At 39.4% G+C, this 19,527-nt stretch overlaps 1 protein-coding gene across 2 annotated transcripts in view; it reads left to right on the forward strand.

The window, feature by feature from the left end:
• The first annotated feature begins 240 nt into the window (after nucleotides 1–240).
• The window catches only part of PIAS1 (protein inhibitor of activated STAT 1), a 122,447-nt gene continuing 103,160 nt past the window's right edge, over nucleotides 241–19,527 (forward strand). Inside the window, exon 1 of one of the 2 annotated variants that reach the window (XM_024761661.1) lies at nucleotides 241–287. In XM_024761661.1, the coding sequence (XP_024617429.1) occupies nucleotides 264–287 (24 nt within the window). In that variant the 5' untranslated portion in view covers nucleotides 241–263. The remainder of the gene's footprint in view (nucleotides 288–19,527) is intronic. The other variant, XM_024761662.1, reaches the window with a different exon arrangement.

Here is a 19,527-nt window from a genome sequence, read left to right on the forward strand (position 1 = left end):
GGAGGGGCGGGGAGCCTGGGGGGGGGGAGTAACTGTCAAACCTCCTCGGTTGGCGCCATTATTTAAATGGTACGTGCCCGTCTCGCAGCTGTACGTGCCCGGGGCGGGGCTGCGAGCCCCCAGAGCGGGGCGGAGGCCGGGGGCGGGCCGGGGAGGTGGAGGGGCGAGAGGGGACTGGCCGGGGCGGGGCCAGGCTGGCTAGAGGGGCGGGTTTAGCGGCGGTCCCCGGCGATGTTCACTGCGCTTGCGCTGACAGACGCAAGATGGCGGACAGTGCGGAACTAAAGGTAAAGCGCAGCTCGAATTCACTTCTAATATTCGGCCACGGAGACTGTGCCGCTGGTGCCAGGGGGGATGCGTCCGGCCCTGGGGGGCTGCTCGGGCCTGACTCCAACCGGGCCTGGAGTTGTAGAGAGGAGCGGCGCGCCGGGCCCCAGCCGAGGGGGCCAGGCAGCGGCGGGCCGCGGGCCCCGGGTGCCTCGGGGGCGCTGACGGGTCGTCCCCAGCGTGTTATTGTTGTGGGCGCCTCTGGCGGGGGTGGCGGGGGAAGAGATAGGGAGTCGGGAGGTGGGGGCCGCGGCTGTCCCCGGGGCTCGGCTTCCTCACCTTCCCGGCAGCCTCCCCGCCCCCCGTGGGGAGCGGGGGCAGGGGCAGGGTGTTCATGTTGGGGGCATTGGGAAAGCTCCCCGCCGCCGCTTCCTCTTCCTCCTTTGCAGTCCCGGGCTCCTGTCAGGCGCTCTCCTCAGACCCCCGGGAACTTGGCTCCTGCCGCCCCCCCCCTCCGGGGCTCCCTGCCGCCCCCGCCCCGGACTCGGTTCTCCCCGGCTGCCCGCCTGTCAGGAGGCGCCCGGGGTGCCCCGTTTGTGGGCAGCGCGATCCTGGGGCGATGGGGTGGGTATGTGGGGGAGAAGCTCCAGTAAAGTTTAGTGAACCCCGGGCTGGCTTTGGGGTTCGACTGGGGGGTGACGGGGGAATCTGCCTGGGCGGGACGGTACTCTTTCTCTCTGATTCCGGGCAACCGGGGGGAGAAACCCCCTCGAAGGGTGTGTATTTGGAAGCAGTGGTAGGTGGTGGGAAGCAGCTACTCTCTCTTCTTTTTCGTCTCTTCCTTTTGGCTGGTGTGGAGGGTGAGAGGAGCCTTCGGGGGGTCTCTGCACACACCATGATGGCGATGCTATAGCTGATGGAGGTGAATGGTTAGTGTTTATATCCCCCCGTTGCCTTTTGTTTGTAGGGACATCTTGCTGGCCATGTTGATTTGAACGAAATTTTTCCCTCATCCTACTTCAACCCCCAATAAATAGAACGTTCCTTCCTTCCTCTCAACTGTACCAATTGCTCTCGCCTCGCGAAATTGGATGAAAGGGTGCCCCCTTTTCCCCGCTTTTTCTCCCACCCCAGTCTTTACCTGATGATGGCTTCTTTACCGAAGCAGATATGCCACTACACAAGCAGTTGGGGGAGGGGGGGTGGAACCCTTATGATTGGATTGTGACAAATGGGGCTCCGCTTGATTAATTTTGGTTCAGTAGCAAGCAGTTTTTAACTAACGCGTATTATTTCGAGGCTGTGAACGCGATATTCCCTTCTCTGTGGCTTCCTGTGTGTGAACCGAGTAGTTGGTTAAATCTTGACCCAGAGAACTGACATCTCTGTCAGAGTGGAGATCAGGATATACAGTTGTAAATCTTTGGGGAGAGTCGTCTTTTTATAATTAATGAAAATTATTTAAAGAATTATCACGGTTATAATGAAACGACAACTCCTAGAACAAGCAAACGCCAGGTATATTTCTGGAGAGTTTTTCAGTGGAAACCTTCGCTGAGGGATCGTTTTTCCCAATAGTTTTTCAATGTTAACATTCCAAAATTTGTATATTTAGGCTCTGCCTTTGAGTGTCATTCTTTTTTAATTTACTTCTAATTGCAAATTAAGGGAGAGCAGATTTAGAATGGATGGTTTCGTTTTTTCCAGTTTCAAACTATTGACTGAAATGAAAAAGCCCCAGAAATTTGAATATTTGGAGGTAATTAACTCTTGAAATAAAAAAGTGTGCAACTTTAAGATACATGTTTTCTGTAGTTTTAAAATGTAGTCACTATGTTGCTGTGATCTTTGCCTTCTAATATTTATTTTGCTAGGAATCCTTTTGAATGATAGCTAATCAGTTCTGTTTTACGTGGACTACAGAGTAAAGCTGAAAAGCTTGTGCTGGCTATGTTGTCACTCTTGATGCTGTCCAAAGAAACTGGTATGGAAAGCACATGCTGGGAGATTTCCTCCTTTGTTCTTTCTCATTTTAAGAAAGTGCCTTTGGGGATAGATCAGATCCCTGGTGTGAGTCTTGTTAGGTAAAGTTTCTCTTCACAAAAATGAGCCTGCATCAGATGAATGCTAAACACTTGGGGGGAAACATTATTTTTCTAAAATTGGTCTCCTGTTTTGCTCTCTCCAAAATCTACTTGAGTTTTTCCAAAGGAGTTTTTTTCTAATATTATGTTCTGTTGTACAGTTTTTTTCTCCAGATTATAATAACTGCTCTTGACATACTGATCTGTCATTGTGTGTGCCCAGTACTTTGAGGAGCTGTGATAAATTGCTTAGTTAGTAATAGCTGTGTTAAACATGTTTATATTTGATTGTGGTTACATTTGCTCTTTTTTTTTTTGAAGGGGAGGAGATGATCTTAGGAACGCCTACCATAGTTATTTAAGAATGTGTATATGTAATTTTCTGTGCAGTAAGCTTTGGAAGATACTCCTTTTGAAATTATATTTTCTGAGTGGTATTTTGTTTGTTTTTTGTGGTGTTTGGAGATAAGTAGCACTTATTCCTAATAAGGAATGAAAGGTCAGAGTAAGAATTAAGAAAAACTCAGATTTTTCACAGTTTTAGGTGAATACAAAAGTATTCCAATGGATTTCCAACTATGAAGCTTTGAGTAAATAGTGACTTTTGTTATCTTAATTTACAACCCACATTTCATTTTGCCGTGGATTGTATTCATAATTTTTTTCCTCATGACCCATTTTAGTGAGTCCTTTTAAATCTATAACAGATCTGCAAGATCAGATGGGAAAAATGGATAGATCTGTACCCCCGTAGGAATTGTGCAAGCTGCAACACTTAAAGATATTGCCAATAAAAATTAGATTATGAGTCAGACATATCAAAAAGTTCTCTGTACTAATTTGTTTATGAAAGGTTTAATTTTTCATTAGGGGAATACCCATAAATGACATTTGTAAGAATGTAGAGAGTGAGCATTTTATTGTCTTTAGGAACTCAAAAGCAGGAGGGTGTGATGGCCAGATTTTGGAAGTTAATCTGACAGCTTCATGTAGCTCCTCTTAAAGTAGTTTAAAAAAAAATTACAAATTTTTTTGCATTAAAAGTCAAATTGCGTTATATTGCTGTTTTTAACTCACTGGAGGAACAGTGGGAAGGAAGAAGTTCATTATCATTTTAGTGGAGTAAATAATGGAATTCAAGGGGAAGAGAAATCATACTTTAAAAACCATACCTTTAAAAGTAGTATCTGTATAAGCATGTCAGTAAATTCTGTTGTCATATTCTGCCTGTTTTCAAGAACTAGCCACTTAATTTTGATCTTTGTGGTGTAATTTGTCTGCTTTTATTTCAGATAGAAGCAAGTAAATCTGACAATTTATTCATGAATTTGAATTGAATTTCCATAACTTGCTTTTCTCAAGTGCCACATTTAGATGGCTTTTGTTTTAAGTCATCATTTTTATGAACAATATTTAAAAATTTGTAAAACACTTTAATATTTAAGTATTTCATATAATTGTTTTGAAACATCTCCTTTTCCTCCTCCGTTTTCTCCTGGATAATTGTATTGTCTTTCTCTTCAAAGAGTCTCTTGTAATCCCTGTTGATTGCAGTAGTGCTTAGTGGTGAGTCCATAGCTGATTAACCTTGGGTTTCTCCTGGTGAACTCCATCAACATGCTACTCCAGGGTTCTTGCTGAGGCTTTTGAGTTCAGTGTAATTTGCGCCCTTTCTTGCTTGTAACTAGGGATAAGAAAAGAAAATGTCTTAGAGTTATAGTAGGGATGGGAAGAATTATCTAAATTTCTGGAAAACTGCAGTGTTTATGATGAGACATAGCCTTTAAAAACAAACCTCTGGTTCATTACTTCATAGAATTGATTGCAGTGTGTTCTGAAGTATTCTGCTCTGGCATTAAGGACCTTGTTTTTTTTTTTTTTTTATGTTGATTTTTCCAGCAGTTCTTTAAGGTAGTAAAGGCAGGTAATATCTTCCTTTTACCAATAAAGTAAGCCCAGAAAAGGTAAGTGACTAGCCCAAGGTCATACAGATAAAAGTGGCAGGGACTTGAGCCTAGGTCTTGTGATTTCAAAATCCTGTACTGTAGGCTGCATTAAAGGTGCCATGTCAGTCCTGGAGCCCTCTAGGGTGCTTCGCTCACAAAGAATTCTAGTTATGTTGTTGCTAATACTTTCCCTCGTGCTCTATGCCAGGGTATTTTTGGATATTCCTTGGGCTTTTTGCAAGGAAGATTTTTGAGTTTGTTAGTTGGAATCATAGACATTAATTCTTGCAAATATCATTTTACTTGAGAAGGTTTCAGCGAATACTGAAAAGTAAGCACAAAAATAAACAGCACCTGTAATCCCAGCACTTAGAAATATCATGGTTAACATCTGGGTATCCATTTAGACTTTCTCTCTGAGTAAATGCATGTGTATATACATCACAAAAGAGAGATTGTACTACTCTTTATTTGTAATCTGCTATTTTCATGGCTGTCTTTCCAGGTTAGTAAATATAGGCTTATATGATCATTTGAAAGGTAACCTTGTATTTTATTCAGCTAGTCCCCTATCATTGGACAATCAGATTACTTCCACTTTTTTTCATTTTTGCTATTTTAAACAATGTCTTGACAAACAGCCTGATAGAAAAGTTTGCAATATTTTTTTAAAAATTTATTTTATTTATTTATTTATTTTTGGCTGTGTTGGGTCTTCGTTGCTGCAAGTGGGCTTTCTCTAGTTGTGGCGAGCAGGGGCTACTCTTGGTTGCGGTGCGTGGGCTTCTCATTGCGGTGGCTTCTCTTGTTGCAGAGCACAGGCTCTGGGCTCACGGGGTTCAGTAGTTGTGGCTCGCAGCCTCTATAGCACAGGCTCAGTAGTTGTGGCGCACGGGCTTAGTTGCTCCGCGGCATGGGGGATCTTCCCAGACCGGGGCTCGAACCTGAGTCCCCTGAGTTGACAGGCGGATTCTTAACCACTGTGCCACCAGGGAATCCCCTGAAAATGTTTTATTCTAGCTAAATATATTTATTCTACAGACCTTTTTTTGTGTGTGCTTCAGGGAACAGTGCAAATAAGATTTTGATTAGATGAAGTGCTGTGAGTGAAAAGTAATTTTTGATTTGTTCGTTGTTTATACCTTTATTATTTCTGTTCCTGTAAATCTGTCAGTAAACATTATATAAATGCTCTGAATCAGAACATTTGATAAAGTATGAAATAGATTATGAGAATTTTTGCTTTACTCATATTTTTAATCTCAAAGCAAAGTGTCGCCATAGTATAAGATTGGTAGGTAACATTGTTTTGGAGAGGCTGTTAGAGAAAGGAGGTTACATAGGCAATGAAACCATTTTTCTATCTTAAGAACCTTTATGGGTTAAATCAATTAATAAATGCATGTGTGAATTGAATTAAGAATATTATTTGTGCAACATCTGAAAGTACTGCACTGTAGAAGGAACAGCTGATGAAATTAAGGGTATGAAATTGATCATACTCTAAATTTGATATGTTAAATTTGATCCTCACCTAAATCTTCAGCATTTATATAACAAATTGTATCATTAGAATTTTTCAGAAATAGGTGATAGAGATACTTAAAAATACTTAGTTGTCCTTTACTATCAATTTCAGAAATAGTACTAATTGTTATGCATTTTTTTTTTTTTGCTATTCTTACTGCAGAATGTTTGAGTGCTACTTCCTCTTCCATGTTAAAAATTGTGGAACTTCCAATTGCTTTTGATTCCCTCTACTCTTGGTTTCGTGGTAGCACGTGAATAAAAACTCCCTAAGCCCCTACTCCCCTCAGAATTTTCTGGTAAACCTTCATTCTTAGCCATGAACTTCTAAAATTCATCAAAATGAAGAAATCACCTTTTTTCCTTTTCTGCTTCACATTAGATCAAGCAAACAAAACAAACATAAACCCCTTGAACATTAACTAGTAACTTTGAATTATCAATAACTTTCACAGGACTGTTAATATATGTTCCTATTTTTAAAAGCTTCATCTCTTCCTTACCTTTCCTGCTATTCTTCTCTGCTTTCAATTTCCCCCCTTTGGTTGCCAGGTCAGTTTTCTCCAAACACTCCTTTCATCCTGTCACTCCACTGGCTTTCCATTGAAAACAGGATAAAGTCTTAGCTCTAGTTTGGTATTCAAGATTTTCTATAGTCTGACTCCAGTACATTTCGTGTGTCTGTTTTGTCTCCTCCACTGTATAGCAAAAGTTTTTAACTTAAAGCCAGAGCTGTTAGTTTGCTTTTTTATTGTTGACTAGTGTTCTGCTTTGTACACCACTCCATTTTCCCTCATCCCTACCCTGTGGATACAGTAGGTGCCTAAGATATATTCGTGAAATGAGTTACATTCAAGATTTGTTTCTGTTAGTGAGGGGGCAGATGCACATGTTTATATGACAAGTCTAAATTGTGAATGTTCGGCAATAGGGTCATATCTTCATACTTTTTTTCGTGGCTCCTGCGTAGATGAACTTGAATAACATTAAATCCAGATAATTTATGAAAGACTGTTGTAGGTTTACCTTTTACATTTCTCATTGTAATGTTATAGCAGTAAGTAGAATAAAATTTTAAAGGCCTTCATCTTCACCCCACCCACTCCTTACCCCTTGCAACCTCTTTGGTACCTATTCTATTTTTTGAGAAGGAGAGAGCATAAGTTTTATTGAGGTATAATTTGCATACCATGCATTTCACCCATTTAAGTGCACAGTTAAATGGTATTTTAATATATTCACAAAGTTGTGTAACCATCACCGCAACCAGTTTCAGAATATTTGTCTTACCCATCCCCCCCACCAAAGAAATCTTGCACCCTTCAGCTATCACCCTATTGCCACAACCCACCCCACCCTCAGGCAACCGCTATCTACTTTTTGTCCCTATAGATTTGCCTGTATTGAACATTTCGTATAAATGGAATCCTATAATATGTAGTCTTTTGTGTCTGACCTATTCATTTTTCTTTGGACATTTAATTATGTATGTCTGTATAACATTCATAATTTATTGTATGTGTGTATGTCTAGATTCAGAACAAATTAGGGACATACATGGAACTCAGTAAGTAAATATTTATTAAATGAATGTATATGTATTACTATACATAATCATACTATATACAGTATCCTTTGACTTTTTTCACTTAACTGTATACTATATTGAAGCTCTTTCCATGACATGTGCCAAAACGAGATGGTCTCTTTCTTTTTTACAGTGCAAATATTTCATATGTATGTTTGTAGAGGTTTACCTCTTGAATTTATCAATGTATATGTCTAAAAGTTCTTAACTTGTTTTGATGGTTTCCTATATATTTTTTTAAAAAAATAGTTGCCACATTTAATGTAACTCCTATAATACTAATATTGGAGTCTCACTTAAAAATAGGAATGAAAACTGTAACAGGTAAGGGTTGTTTGGCTTGAGGAGAAATGAATGTAGGCTCTTTATGGGGTGCTGGCAGTACACAGCCAAAGCAATTCATTTTGTATTTGGGTTTCTGAATGTGAGCAAGCCTGTTTTTAGCTTCATGGCATAGTGCTTAAAATAGAATTTAAACATGCTATCTTGTGCATTATGGTGAATTTTAAGACTTTTTCTTGTAGCCATGTAGGTCTAATCTTAAGATCTGAAAGATTTCAGGGTAAATATTTTTCTCATGTATTAAAATCATCAGTCTGGTCTATGGGCTTCTGTGAGTTACCCAAGAAAGAGAACATAGAGGCACCTAGGTCAGAGTCTAGCTTATAGTAGGTATTTGGTAATTATTTGTTATTTATTCAGGAAGTATCATATTCTGTCGTTCATTATATGTTTGAGTTCCGACTGTATGTGAAATACCAGATTATCAGTTGGTTTGAGCATATCACCATATAAATGTGTGTATTTATTTAAACACTCTTGTTATAGTGGGATATGTACTAAAAATATTTTTTTCTTAATCATCCAAGTAATGCACCGCCTATTACAGTGGTTCTCAAAGTGTGTTTCCCAGAACTCTGGTAGTTCTCCAGACTCTTTCTGGGGATCCTGCAGGTCAAAACTATTTTCTCAATAGAAGTAAGACATTATTTGCTATATTGACATTTGTAAAATCAGTGGTGGGTAAACTTACATGAATTAAGGCAGTAACACTAAACTGTACTAGTTTATGACATCATGCACTTGGAATTAAGATGATGAAGCAATAAAACTTATTAATTTCATTATGTCTCAATTCTTGAATACGTTTTAAAATATATTTTGTGTGATGAAAAGTCCTGTAAACCACTTTTACTGAACACCAAATCTGATGATGGTTATTAATTCAAGAAAAAGAACTTGTGCAGTTGTTTGAGTTGGCATGCTGAACTAGGTACTTTTTTGTTTGTTTTTGTTTGTTTGTTTTGCGGTACGTGGGCCTCTCACTGTTGTGGCCTCTCCCGTTGCGGAGCACAGGCTCCGGACGCGCAGGCTCAGCGGCCATGGCTCACGGGCGCAGCCGCTCCGCGGCATGTGGGATCTTCCCGGACCGGGGCATGAACCCGTGTCCCTTGCATAGGCAGGTGGACTCTCAACCACTGCGCCACCAGGGAAGCCCTGAACTAGCTACTTTTTCAATGGGATACCATTTTTATTTGAAAGAATGGCTGACAAAGTATGGTTATAAAGACTTGGGTATTCGGCAGACATTTTCTCGAAACTAAACCAAGCGAGCCTGTCACAGCAAGACAAACTGACAATATTTGTTGCTAATGATAAAATTTCAGCTTTCAAGTGAAAATAAAATTTTGGAAGATTTATGTTTGCCGCTTTGAGCTTGACAGTTTCCCAATACTTGACTTTTTTTTTTTTTTGGATAAGATCAGTGGTGGTTGTTTTATTTAATTTTATTTATTTTTTGGCTGTGTTGGGTCTTCGTTGCTGCACACAGGCTTTCTCTAGTTGCAGTGAGCAGGGGCTACTCTTCGTTGCGGTGCGCAGGCTTCTCATTGCAGTGGATTCTCTTGTGGAGCACGGGCTCTATGTGTGTGGGCTTCAGTAGTCGCAGCACACGGGCTCTAGAGTGCAGGCTCAGTAGTTGTGGCACATGGGCTTAGTTGCTCCGCGGCACGTGGGATCTTCCTGGACCAAGGATCGAACCCTTGTCCCCTGCACTGGCTGGTGGATTCGTAACCACTGCGCCACCAGGGAAGTCTCCTGGGTGGTATTAATGAATGTTATATATTGAAGTTGTAAAGTGAAAGGGTCAACATTTGGAAGAACTGCATAACTCACTGAACCAATACTTTCTAAATAATCAATGCATGGTATTGCAAAATAGTAAAAAGATCCATTGGAAATGTAAGACAAACCAACGGACTTGAGTATATCAGAGTAGGAAATGTTCATTGATATGGTTTCAGATTCCATATTGGAACAGCCTTTAAGAAGCTGCCACTTGTTGAGTTTTGGTAGAGGACCAAAGAATATCCACAGTTATCTGAGAAAGCTATTGAAATATGCCATCTTTTTCCACTACATATCTGCATGATGCTGAATTTTCTTCATGTACTTCAATCAAAACAACCTAATGCAGATTGAATGTGAAAGTGGATATGAAAATGAGGCTGTCTTTTTTAAACCAGACATTAAAGAGATGTGCAAAAATGTAAAATAATGACTATTTTTACAATTTTTTTTGTCTTGGAATAGTCTTTTTAATTTAATATTTTGATATATGTTAAGTAATTTATTATTTTTTAAATGACAAATCTTTAAAAATTTTGTTTTCGTTTTTCTTTAAAAGTTTTTAATTATAGTAATATGTACATAACTTAAAATTTACCATCTTATCCACTTTTATTTTATTTTAAAAATTTATTTATTTTTGGCTGCGTTGGGTCCTCCTTGCTGCACGGGGCTTTCTCTGGTTGCAGCAAGCAGGGGCTACTCTTTGTTGCGGTGCGCAGGCTTCTCATTACGGTGGCTTCTCTTGTTGCGGAGCATGGACTCTAGGCGTGCAGGCTTCAGTAGTTGTGGCACGCAGGCTCAGTAGTTGTGGCTTGCGGGCTCTAGAGTGCAGGCTCAGTAGTTGTGGCACACGGGCTTAGTTGCTCAGCGGCACGTGGGATCTTCCCAGACCAGGGCTCAAACCCATTTCCCCTGCATTGGCAGACAGATTCTTAACCACTGTGCCACCAGGGAAGTCCCTGTGTTTAGTTTTAGAGTATTAGAGTGACCATATATAATTTATCAACCAAAGTGGGACACTTTTAAGAGTGGAAGGGGATGCTTTTAATGATGTTGCTAGAACAACAGATGTAAAATGGAAAACTTGAAGATCTTGTAATTTTTTCTAAAATACTTTTTTTGTGAAGTGCTAAGAAATGAGATGACAGTGATTTAAAAATGATAATAATAAAGGAGAGTTTTGTGGCCAAGTAAATTTGTAAAATGTTGGATGCAAAGTTAACATACTTCTTCTGCTGGACTTCTTAGGACCTTTAATGTGTGAATGTTATTTGAGAAGGGAGGGCATGATGGGGAATTATAGACTCTTGAATTTCCTGGACCGTTTTGGTTTTTTTTTTTGTCCTTATTTGAATTTGTTACAATATTGCGTTTGGTTGTTTTGTTTTTTTGTCCCCAAGGCATGTGGGATCTTAGCTTCCTGACCAGAGATCAAACCCTCACCCTGTGCATTGGAAGGCAAAGTCTTAACCACAGGACCACCAGGGAAGTCCCTCCTGGACCAGTTTTGCCCCAGCACCCTATTACTCTGAATATCTATTAACCGTATGAACGTAGTTTGGAAAACGGTGACTTGGAGTATCCTGTCATTTAAATTGGAGCTTTTTAATGTGAAGCTCAATCAGATTGCTTCTCAGTTTTAAGTTTTATTTGGGATTTTGTTTTGTCATATCTGGGCAGCTGACTTTATTACAGTGAGTAGAATTTGAAGTTTAAAAAATATAACCTCATAAAATAGTCATTATATGCAGATGACATACTATATATAGAAAACCCTGAAAACTCCACACAAAAACTACTAGAACTGAAAAATGAATTCAGCAAGGTAGCAGGATACAAGATTAACATACAGAAATCAGTTTGCATTTCTTTAACAATGAAATATCAGAAAAGGAATGTAAAAAAGAATACCTTTTTAAAAATTGTATTTATTTTTAAAATATTTATTTGATTGGAGTATAGTTGATTAACAACCTTGTGTTTCAGGTGTACAGCAAAGTGATTCAGATATACATATACATGAATCTATTCTTTTTCAAATCATTTTCCCATTTAGGTTATTACAGAATATTGAGCAGAGTTCCCTGTGCTATACAGTAGGTCCCTGTTCGTTATCTGTTTTAAATATAGCAGCGTGTACACATCAATCCCAAACTGCCAGTCTATCCCTCCCCCTCCAACCCTCCCACTGGTAACCATAAGTTCTCTAAGTCTGTGAGTCTGTTTCTGTTTTGTAAATAAGTTCATTTGTATCTTTTTTAAAGATTCCCTATATAAGTGGTATCATACATGTCTTTCTCTGTTTGACTTACTTAGTATGATAATCTCTAGGTCCATCCATGTTGCTGCAAATGGCATTATTTCATCCTTTTTAATGGCTGAGTAGTATTCCACTGTATATATGTACCACATCTTCTTTATCCATTCATCTGTCAGTGGACATTTAGGTTGCTTCCACATCTTGGCTATTGTAAATAGTGCTGCAATGAATATTAGGGTTTATGTATCCTTTTGAACCACGTTTTTCTCTGGCTATATGCCCAGGGAGTGGGATTGCTGGATCATATGGTAGCTCTATTTTTAGTTTCCTAAGCAACCTCCATGCTGTTCTCCATAGTGGCTGTACCAATTTACATTCCCACCTATAGTGTAGGAGGGTTCCCTTTTCTCTACACTCTCGCCAGCATTTGTTGTTTGTAGACTTTCTGATGATGGCCATTCTGACTTGTGTGAGGTGATATCTCATTGTAGTTTTGATTTGCATCTCTAATACTAAGTGATGTTGAGCATCTTTTCCTGTGCCTCTTGGTCATCTGTATGTCTTCTTTGGAGAAATGTCTATTTAAGTTTTCTGCCCATTTTTTGAATGGGTTGTTTAAAAAAACAATACCTTTTAAAATCACACCAAAAAACCCCACAAAACCTTAGGAATACACCTGACCAAGGAGGTGAAAGACTTATATGATGGGAACTATAGAACATTAGTAAAGGAAATTGAAGATGAGTCAAAGAAATGGAAAGATATCCCATGCTCTTGGAGTGGAAGAATTAATATTGTTAAAAAGGCCATACTACCCAAAGCAGTACACCAATTTAATGTGATCCCTATCAAATTACCAATGGTGTTTTTCATAGAGGTAGAACAAATAATCCTAAAATTTATATGGAACCATAAAAGACCCAGAATTGCAAAAGCAATCCTGAGGAAAAAGAATAAAGCAGGAGGCATAATCATCCCAGACTTCAGACAATACTACAAAGTTACAGTAATCTAAACAGTGTGGTATTGGCACAAAAACAGACATATGGATCAATGGAACAGAATAGAGAGCCCAGAAATAAACCCACACACTTACGGTCAATTAATCTTCAACAAAGGATACAAGAGTATAAAATGGGGAAAAGTCTCTTCAGCAAGTGATTCTGGGAAAGTTGGACAGCTGCATGTAAACCAGTGAAGTTAGAACACACCCTCACACCATGCACAAAAATAAAATGGCTTAAAGACTTGAATATAAGACAAAACGCTATACACATGAAAAGCTGCTCAACATCACTAATTATTAGAGAAATGCAAATCAAAACTGCAATGAGGTATCACCTCACACCAGTCAGAATGGGCATCATCAGAAAATCTACAAACAACAAATACTGGAGAGGGTGTGGAGAAAAGGGAACCCTCTTGCACTGTTGCTGGGAATGTAGATTGATATGGCCACTATGGAGAACAGTATGGAGGTTCCTTAAAAAACTAAAAATAGAATTACCATATGACCCAGCAATCCCACTACTGGGCATATACCCAGAGAAAACCATAATTCAAAAAGACATATGCACCCCGATGTTCATTGCAGCACTATTTACAATAGCCAGGTCATGGAAGCAACCTAAATGCCCATCGACAGATGAATGGATAAAGAAGATGTGGTACATACATACAATGGAATATTACTCAGCCGTAAAAAGGAATGAAAGGAACGAAATTGGGTCATTGGTAGAGATGTGGATGGATCTAGAGGCTGTCATATGGAGTGAAATAAGTCAAAAAGAGAAAAACAAATATTGTATATTAATGCATATATGTGGAACCTAGAAAAATGGTACAGATGAAATAGTTTGCAGGGCAGAAATAGAGACACAAATGTAGAGAACAAACGTATGGACACCAAGGGGGGAAAGTGGTGGGGGGTGTGGTGGTGGTGTAATATGCATAAAATAGATAACTAATAAGAAACTGCTGTATAAAAAAATAGATAAAATAGAATTCAAAAATTCAAAAAAAAAAAAGGCAAAATGCTATAAAACTCCTAGAAGAGATCATAGAGGAGATCATAGGCAAAACATTCTGTGACATAAATTGTACCAGTGTTTCCTTACATCAGTCTCCCAAGGCAATAGAAATAGAAACAAAAATAAACAAATGGGACCTAATGAAACTTAAAGCTTTTGCACAGCAAAGGAAACCATAAACAAAACAAAAAGACAACCTATGGAATGGGAGAAAATATTTGCAAATGATGTGACCAACAGGGTTTAATTTCCAATATATACAAACAGCTCAAAGAACTCAACAACAACAACCCAATCAAAATGGGCAGAAGACTTAAATAGACACATCAAAAGAAGACATACAGATGGTCAATAGGCACCTGAAAAAGATGCTCAACATTGCTAATTATTAGAGAAATGCAAATCAGAACTACAGTGAGGTACCACCTCACACTGGTCAGAATGGCCATCATTAAAAAGTCTGCAAATAACAAATGCTGGAGAGGGTGTGGAGAAAAGGGAACCTTCCTACACTGTTGGGGGTAATGTAAGTTGGTGCAGCCACTATGGAGAACACTATGGAGGTTCCTCAAAAAACTAAAAGTAGAGTTGCCATATGATCCAGCAATCCCACCCCTGGGTGTATTTCTGGACAAAACTATAATTCAAGAAGATACATGCACCCCTATGTTCATAATAGCCAAGACATGGAAACAACCTAAATGACCACAAACAGATGAATGGATAAAGAAGATGTGGTACATACATACAATGGAATATTACTCAGCCATAAAAAAATGAAATAATGCCATTTGTAGCAACATGGATGGACCTAGAGATTATCATACTAAGTGAAGTAAGTCAGAAAGAGAAAGACATACTATATGATGTCACTTATATGTGGAATCTAAAATGTGACAGAAATGAACCTATCTACAAAGCAGAAACAGACTCAGACATAGAGAACAGACTTGTGGTTGCCAATGGGGAAGGAGAGGTGGGAGAGGGATGGACTGGGAGTTTGGGGTTGGTAGATGCAAGCTATTATATATAGAATGGATGGACAACAAGGTCCTACTGTGTAGCACAGGGAACTATATTCAATATCCTATAATAAACCATAGTGGAAAATAATTTTTTTAAATAAGAACATTTGTGGGAATTCCCTGGAGGTCCAGTGGTTAGGACTCAGCGCTTTCACTGCAAGGGCCTGGGTTCAATCCCTGGTTGGGGAACTAAGATCCTGCAAGTCTTGTAGTGTGGCCAAAAAAAAAAAAAGGGCTTCCCTGGTGGCGCAGTGGTTGAGAGTCCGCCTGCCGATGCAAGGGACATGGGTTCGTGCCCCGGTCCGGGAAGATGCCGTGGAGCGGCTGGGCCTGTGAGTCATGGCCGCTGAGCCTGCGCGTCCGGAGCCTGTGCTCCGCAGCAGGAGAGGCCACAGCAGTGAGAGGCCCGCGTACCACAAGTGTTTCAGGTGTACAGCAAAGTGATTCAGATATACATATACATGAATCTATTCTTTTTCAAATCATTTTCCCATTTAGGTTATTACAGAATATTGAGCAGAGTTCCCTGTGCTATACAGTAGGTCCCTGTTCGTTATCTGTTTTAAATATAGCAGCGTGTACACATCAATCCCAAACTGCCAGTCTATCCCTCCCCCTCCAACCCTCCCACTGGTAACCATAAGTTCTCTAAGTCTGTGAGTCTGTTTCTGTTTTGTAAATAAGTTCATTTGTATCTTTTTTAAAGATTCCCTATATAAGTGGTATCATACATGTCTTTCTCTGTTTGACTTACTTAGTATGATAATCTCTAGGTCCATCCATGTTGCTGCAAATGGCATTATTTCATCCTTTTTAATGGCTGAGTAGTATTCCACTGTATATATGTACCACATCTTCTTTATCCATTCATCTGTCAGTGGACATTTAGGTTGCTTCCACATCTTGGCTATTGTAAATAGTGCTGCAATGAATATTAGGGTTTATGTATCCTTTTGAACCACGTTTTTCTCTGGCTATATGCCCAGGGAGTGGGATTGCTGGATCATATGGTAGCTCTATTTTTAGTTTCCTAAGCAACCTCCATGCTGTTCTCCATAGTGGCTGTACCAATTTACATTCCCACCTATAGTGTAGGAGGGTTCCCTTTTCTCTACACTCTCGCCAGCATTTGTTGTTTGTAGACTTTCTGATGATGGCCATTCTGACTTGTGTGAGGTGATATCTCATTGTAGTTTTGATTTGCATCTCTAATACTAAGTGATGTTGAGCATCTTTTCCTGTGCCTCTTGGTCATCTGTATGTCTTCTTTGGAGAAATGTCTATTTAAGTTTTCTGCCCATTTTTTGAATGGGTTGTTTAAAAAAACAATACCTTTTAAAATCACACCAAAAAACCCCACAAAACCTTAGGAATACACCTGACCAAGGAGGTGAAAGACTTATATGATGGGAACTATAGAACATTAGTAAAGGAAATTGAAGATGAGTCAAAGAAATGGAAAGATATCCCATGCTCTTGGAGTGGAAGAATTAATATTGTTAAAAAGGCCATACTACCCAAAGCAGTACACCAATTTAATGTGATCCCTATCAAATTACCAATGGTGTTTTTCATAGAGGTAGAACAAATAATCCTAAAATTTATATGGAACCATAAAAGACCCAGAATTGCAAAAGCAATCCTGAGGAAAAAGAATAAAGCAGGAGGCATAATCATCCCAGACTTCAGACAATACTACAAAGTTACAGTAATCTAAACAGTGTGGTATTGGCACAAAAACAGACATATGGATCAATGGAACAGAATAGAGAGCCCAGAAATAAACCCACACACTTACGGTCAATTAATCTTCAACAAAGGATACAAGAGTATAAAATGGGGAAAAGTCTCTTCAGCAAGTGATTCTGGGAAAGTTGGACAGCTGCATGTAAACCAGTGAAGTTAGAACACACCCTCACACCATGCACAAAAATAAAATGGCTTAAAGACTTGAATATAAGACAAAACGCTATACACATGAAAAGCTGCTCAACATCACTAATTATTAGAGAAATGCAAATCAAAACTGCAATGAGGTATCACCTCACACCAGTCAGAATGGGCATCATCAGAAAATCTACAAACAACAAATACTGGAGAGGGTGTGGAGAAAAGGGAACCCTCTTGCACTGTTGCTGGGAATGTAGATTGATATGGCCACTATGGAGAACAGTATGGAGGTTCCTTAAAAAACTAAAAATAGAATTACCATATGACCCAGCAATCCCACTACTGGGCATATACCCAGAGAAAACCATAATTCAAAAAGACATATGCACCCCGATGTTCATTGCAGCACTATTTACAATAGCCAGGTCATGGAAGCAACCTAAATGCCCATCGACAGATGAATGGATAAAGAAGATGTGGTACATACATACAATGGAATATTACTCAGCCGTAAAAAGGAATGAAAGGAACGAAATTGGGTCATTGGTAGAGATGTGGATGGATCTAGAGGCTGTCATATGGAGTGAAATAAGTCAAAAAGAGAAAAACAAATATTGTATATTAATGCATATATGTGGAACCTAGAAAAATGGTACAGATGAAATAGTTTGCAGGGCAGAAATAGAGACACAAATGTAGAGAACAAACGTATGGACACCAAGGGGGGAAAGTGGTGGGGGGTGTGGTGGTGGTGTAATATGCATAAAATAGATAACTAATAAGAAACTGCTGTATAAAAAAATAGATAAAATAGAATTCAAAAATTCAAAAAAAAAAAAGGCAAAATGCTATAAAACTCCTAGAAGAGATCATAGAGGAGATCATAGGCAAAACATTCTGTGACATAAATTGTACCAGTGTTTCCTTACATCAGTCTCCCAAGGCAATAGAAATAGAAACAAAAATAAACAAATGGGACCTAATGAAACTTAAAGCTTTTGCACAGCAAAGGAAACCATAAACAAAACAAAAAGACAACCTATGGAATGGGAGAAAATATTTGCAAATGATGTGACCAACAGGGTTTAATTTCCAATATATACAAACAGCTCAAAGAACTCAACAACAACAACCCAATCAAAATGGGCAGAAGACTTAAATAGACACATCAAAAGAAGACATACAGATGGTCAATAGGCACCTGAAAAAGATGCTCAACATTGCTAATTATTAGAGAAATGCAAATCAGAACTACAGTGAGGTACCACCTCACACTGGTCAGAATGGCCATCATTAAAAAGTCTGCAAATAACAAATGCTGGAGAGGGTGTGGAGAAAAGGGAACCTTCCTACACTGTTGGGGGTAATGTAAGTTGGTGCAGCCACTATGGAGAACACTATGGAGGTTCCTCAAAAAACTAAAAGTAGAGTTGCCATATGATCCAGCAATCCCACCCCTGGGTGTATTTCTGGACAAAACTATAATTCAAGAAGATACATGCACCCCTATGTTCATAATAGCCAAGACATGGAAACAACCTAAATGTCCACAAACAGATGAATGGATAAAGAAGATGTGGTACATACATACAATGGAATATTACTCAGCCATAAAAAAATGAAATAATGCCATTTGTAGCAACATGGATGGACCTAGAGATTATCATACTAAGTGAAGTAAGTCAGAAAGAGAAAGACATACTATATGATGTCACTTATATGTGGAATCTAAAATGTGACAGAAATGAACCTATCTACAAAGCAGAAACAGACTCAGACATAGAGAACAGACTTGTGGTTGCCAATGGGGAAGGAGAGGTGGGAGAGGGATGGACTGGGAGTTTGGGGTTGGTAGATGCAAGCTATTATATATAGAATGGATGGACAACAAGGTCCTACTGTGTAGCACAGGGAACTATATTCAATATCCTATAATAAACCATAGTGGAAAATAATTTTTTTAAATAAGAACATTTGTGGGAATTCCCTGGAGGTCCAGTGGTTAGGACTCAGCGCTTTCACTGCAAGGGCCTGGGTTCAATCCCTGGTTGGGGAACTAAGATCCTGCAAGTCTTGTAGTGTGGCCAAAAAAAAAAAAAGGGCTTCCCTGGTGGCGCAGTGGTTGAGAGTCCGCCTGCCGATGCAAGGGACATGGGTTCGTGCCCCGGTCCGGGAAGATGCCGTGGAGCGGCTGGGCCTGTGAGTCATGGCCGCTGAGCCTGCGCGTCCGGAGCCTGTGCTCCGCAGCAGGAGAGGCCACAGCAGTGAGAGGCCCGCGTACCACACAAAAAAAAAAAAAAATTGTATATATCTTTTTCTAAGCTTGTTTTTCTCTGAAAGCTATAAATCAAGACTAGCATATGATAACCTTAATTGTTTTTTTTGTGCACCCTGGATAGTGTTTATTGAATACTTACCTTAAGATTGGAGAATCTTGGGGGAAGATAATCATCTGAATCCTAAGTAGTTGAACAATCTTATTTGTAACCTTAAACCTTGTTATATATGGAGGGGAATTTCTTATCATGTGCCACTGGGCTCTATAGTCTTGACCCTGTTATATCCCAAGTTTTAAGGATGACCTGTATGAATATTTAAGTAGCAAAACTCTCAGATTTTGTAGGTGTCAGAAAGCTGGGAAGAATGTTAGATGACAAAATCAAGAGGAATTAATTCATCATCATCATCATCTGTGCACTTACTAGATGTCATCTACCATACTTAGCATAGGTGATATGGAGAAAAGTGTCCTTGAAAGGCTCAAAGTCTAGGGGAGGACA

Source organism: Neophocaena asiaeorientalis, unplaced genomic scaffold, assembly GCF_003031525.2.
Source record: "Neophocaena asiaeorientalis asiaeorientalis breed wild unplaced genomic scaffold, Neophocaena_asiaeorientalis_V1.1 scaffold465, whole genome shotgun sequence".
Taxonomy (NCBI): Eukaryota; Metazoa; Chordata; class Mammalia; order Artiodactyla; family Phocoenidae; genus Neophocaena; species Neophocaena asiaeorientalis.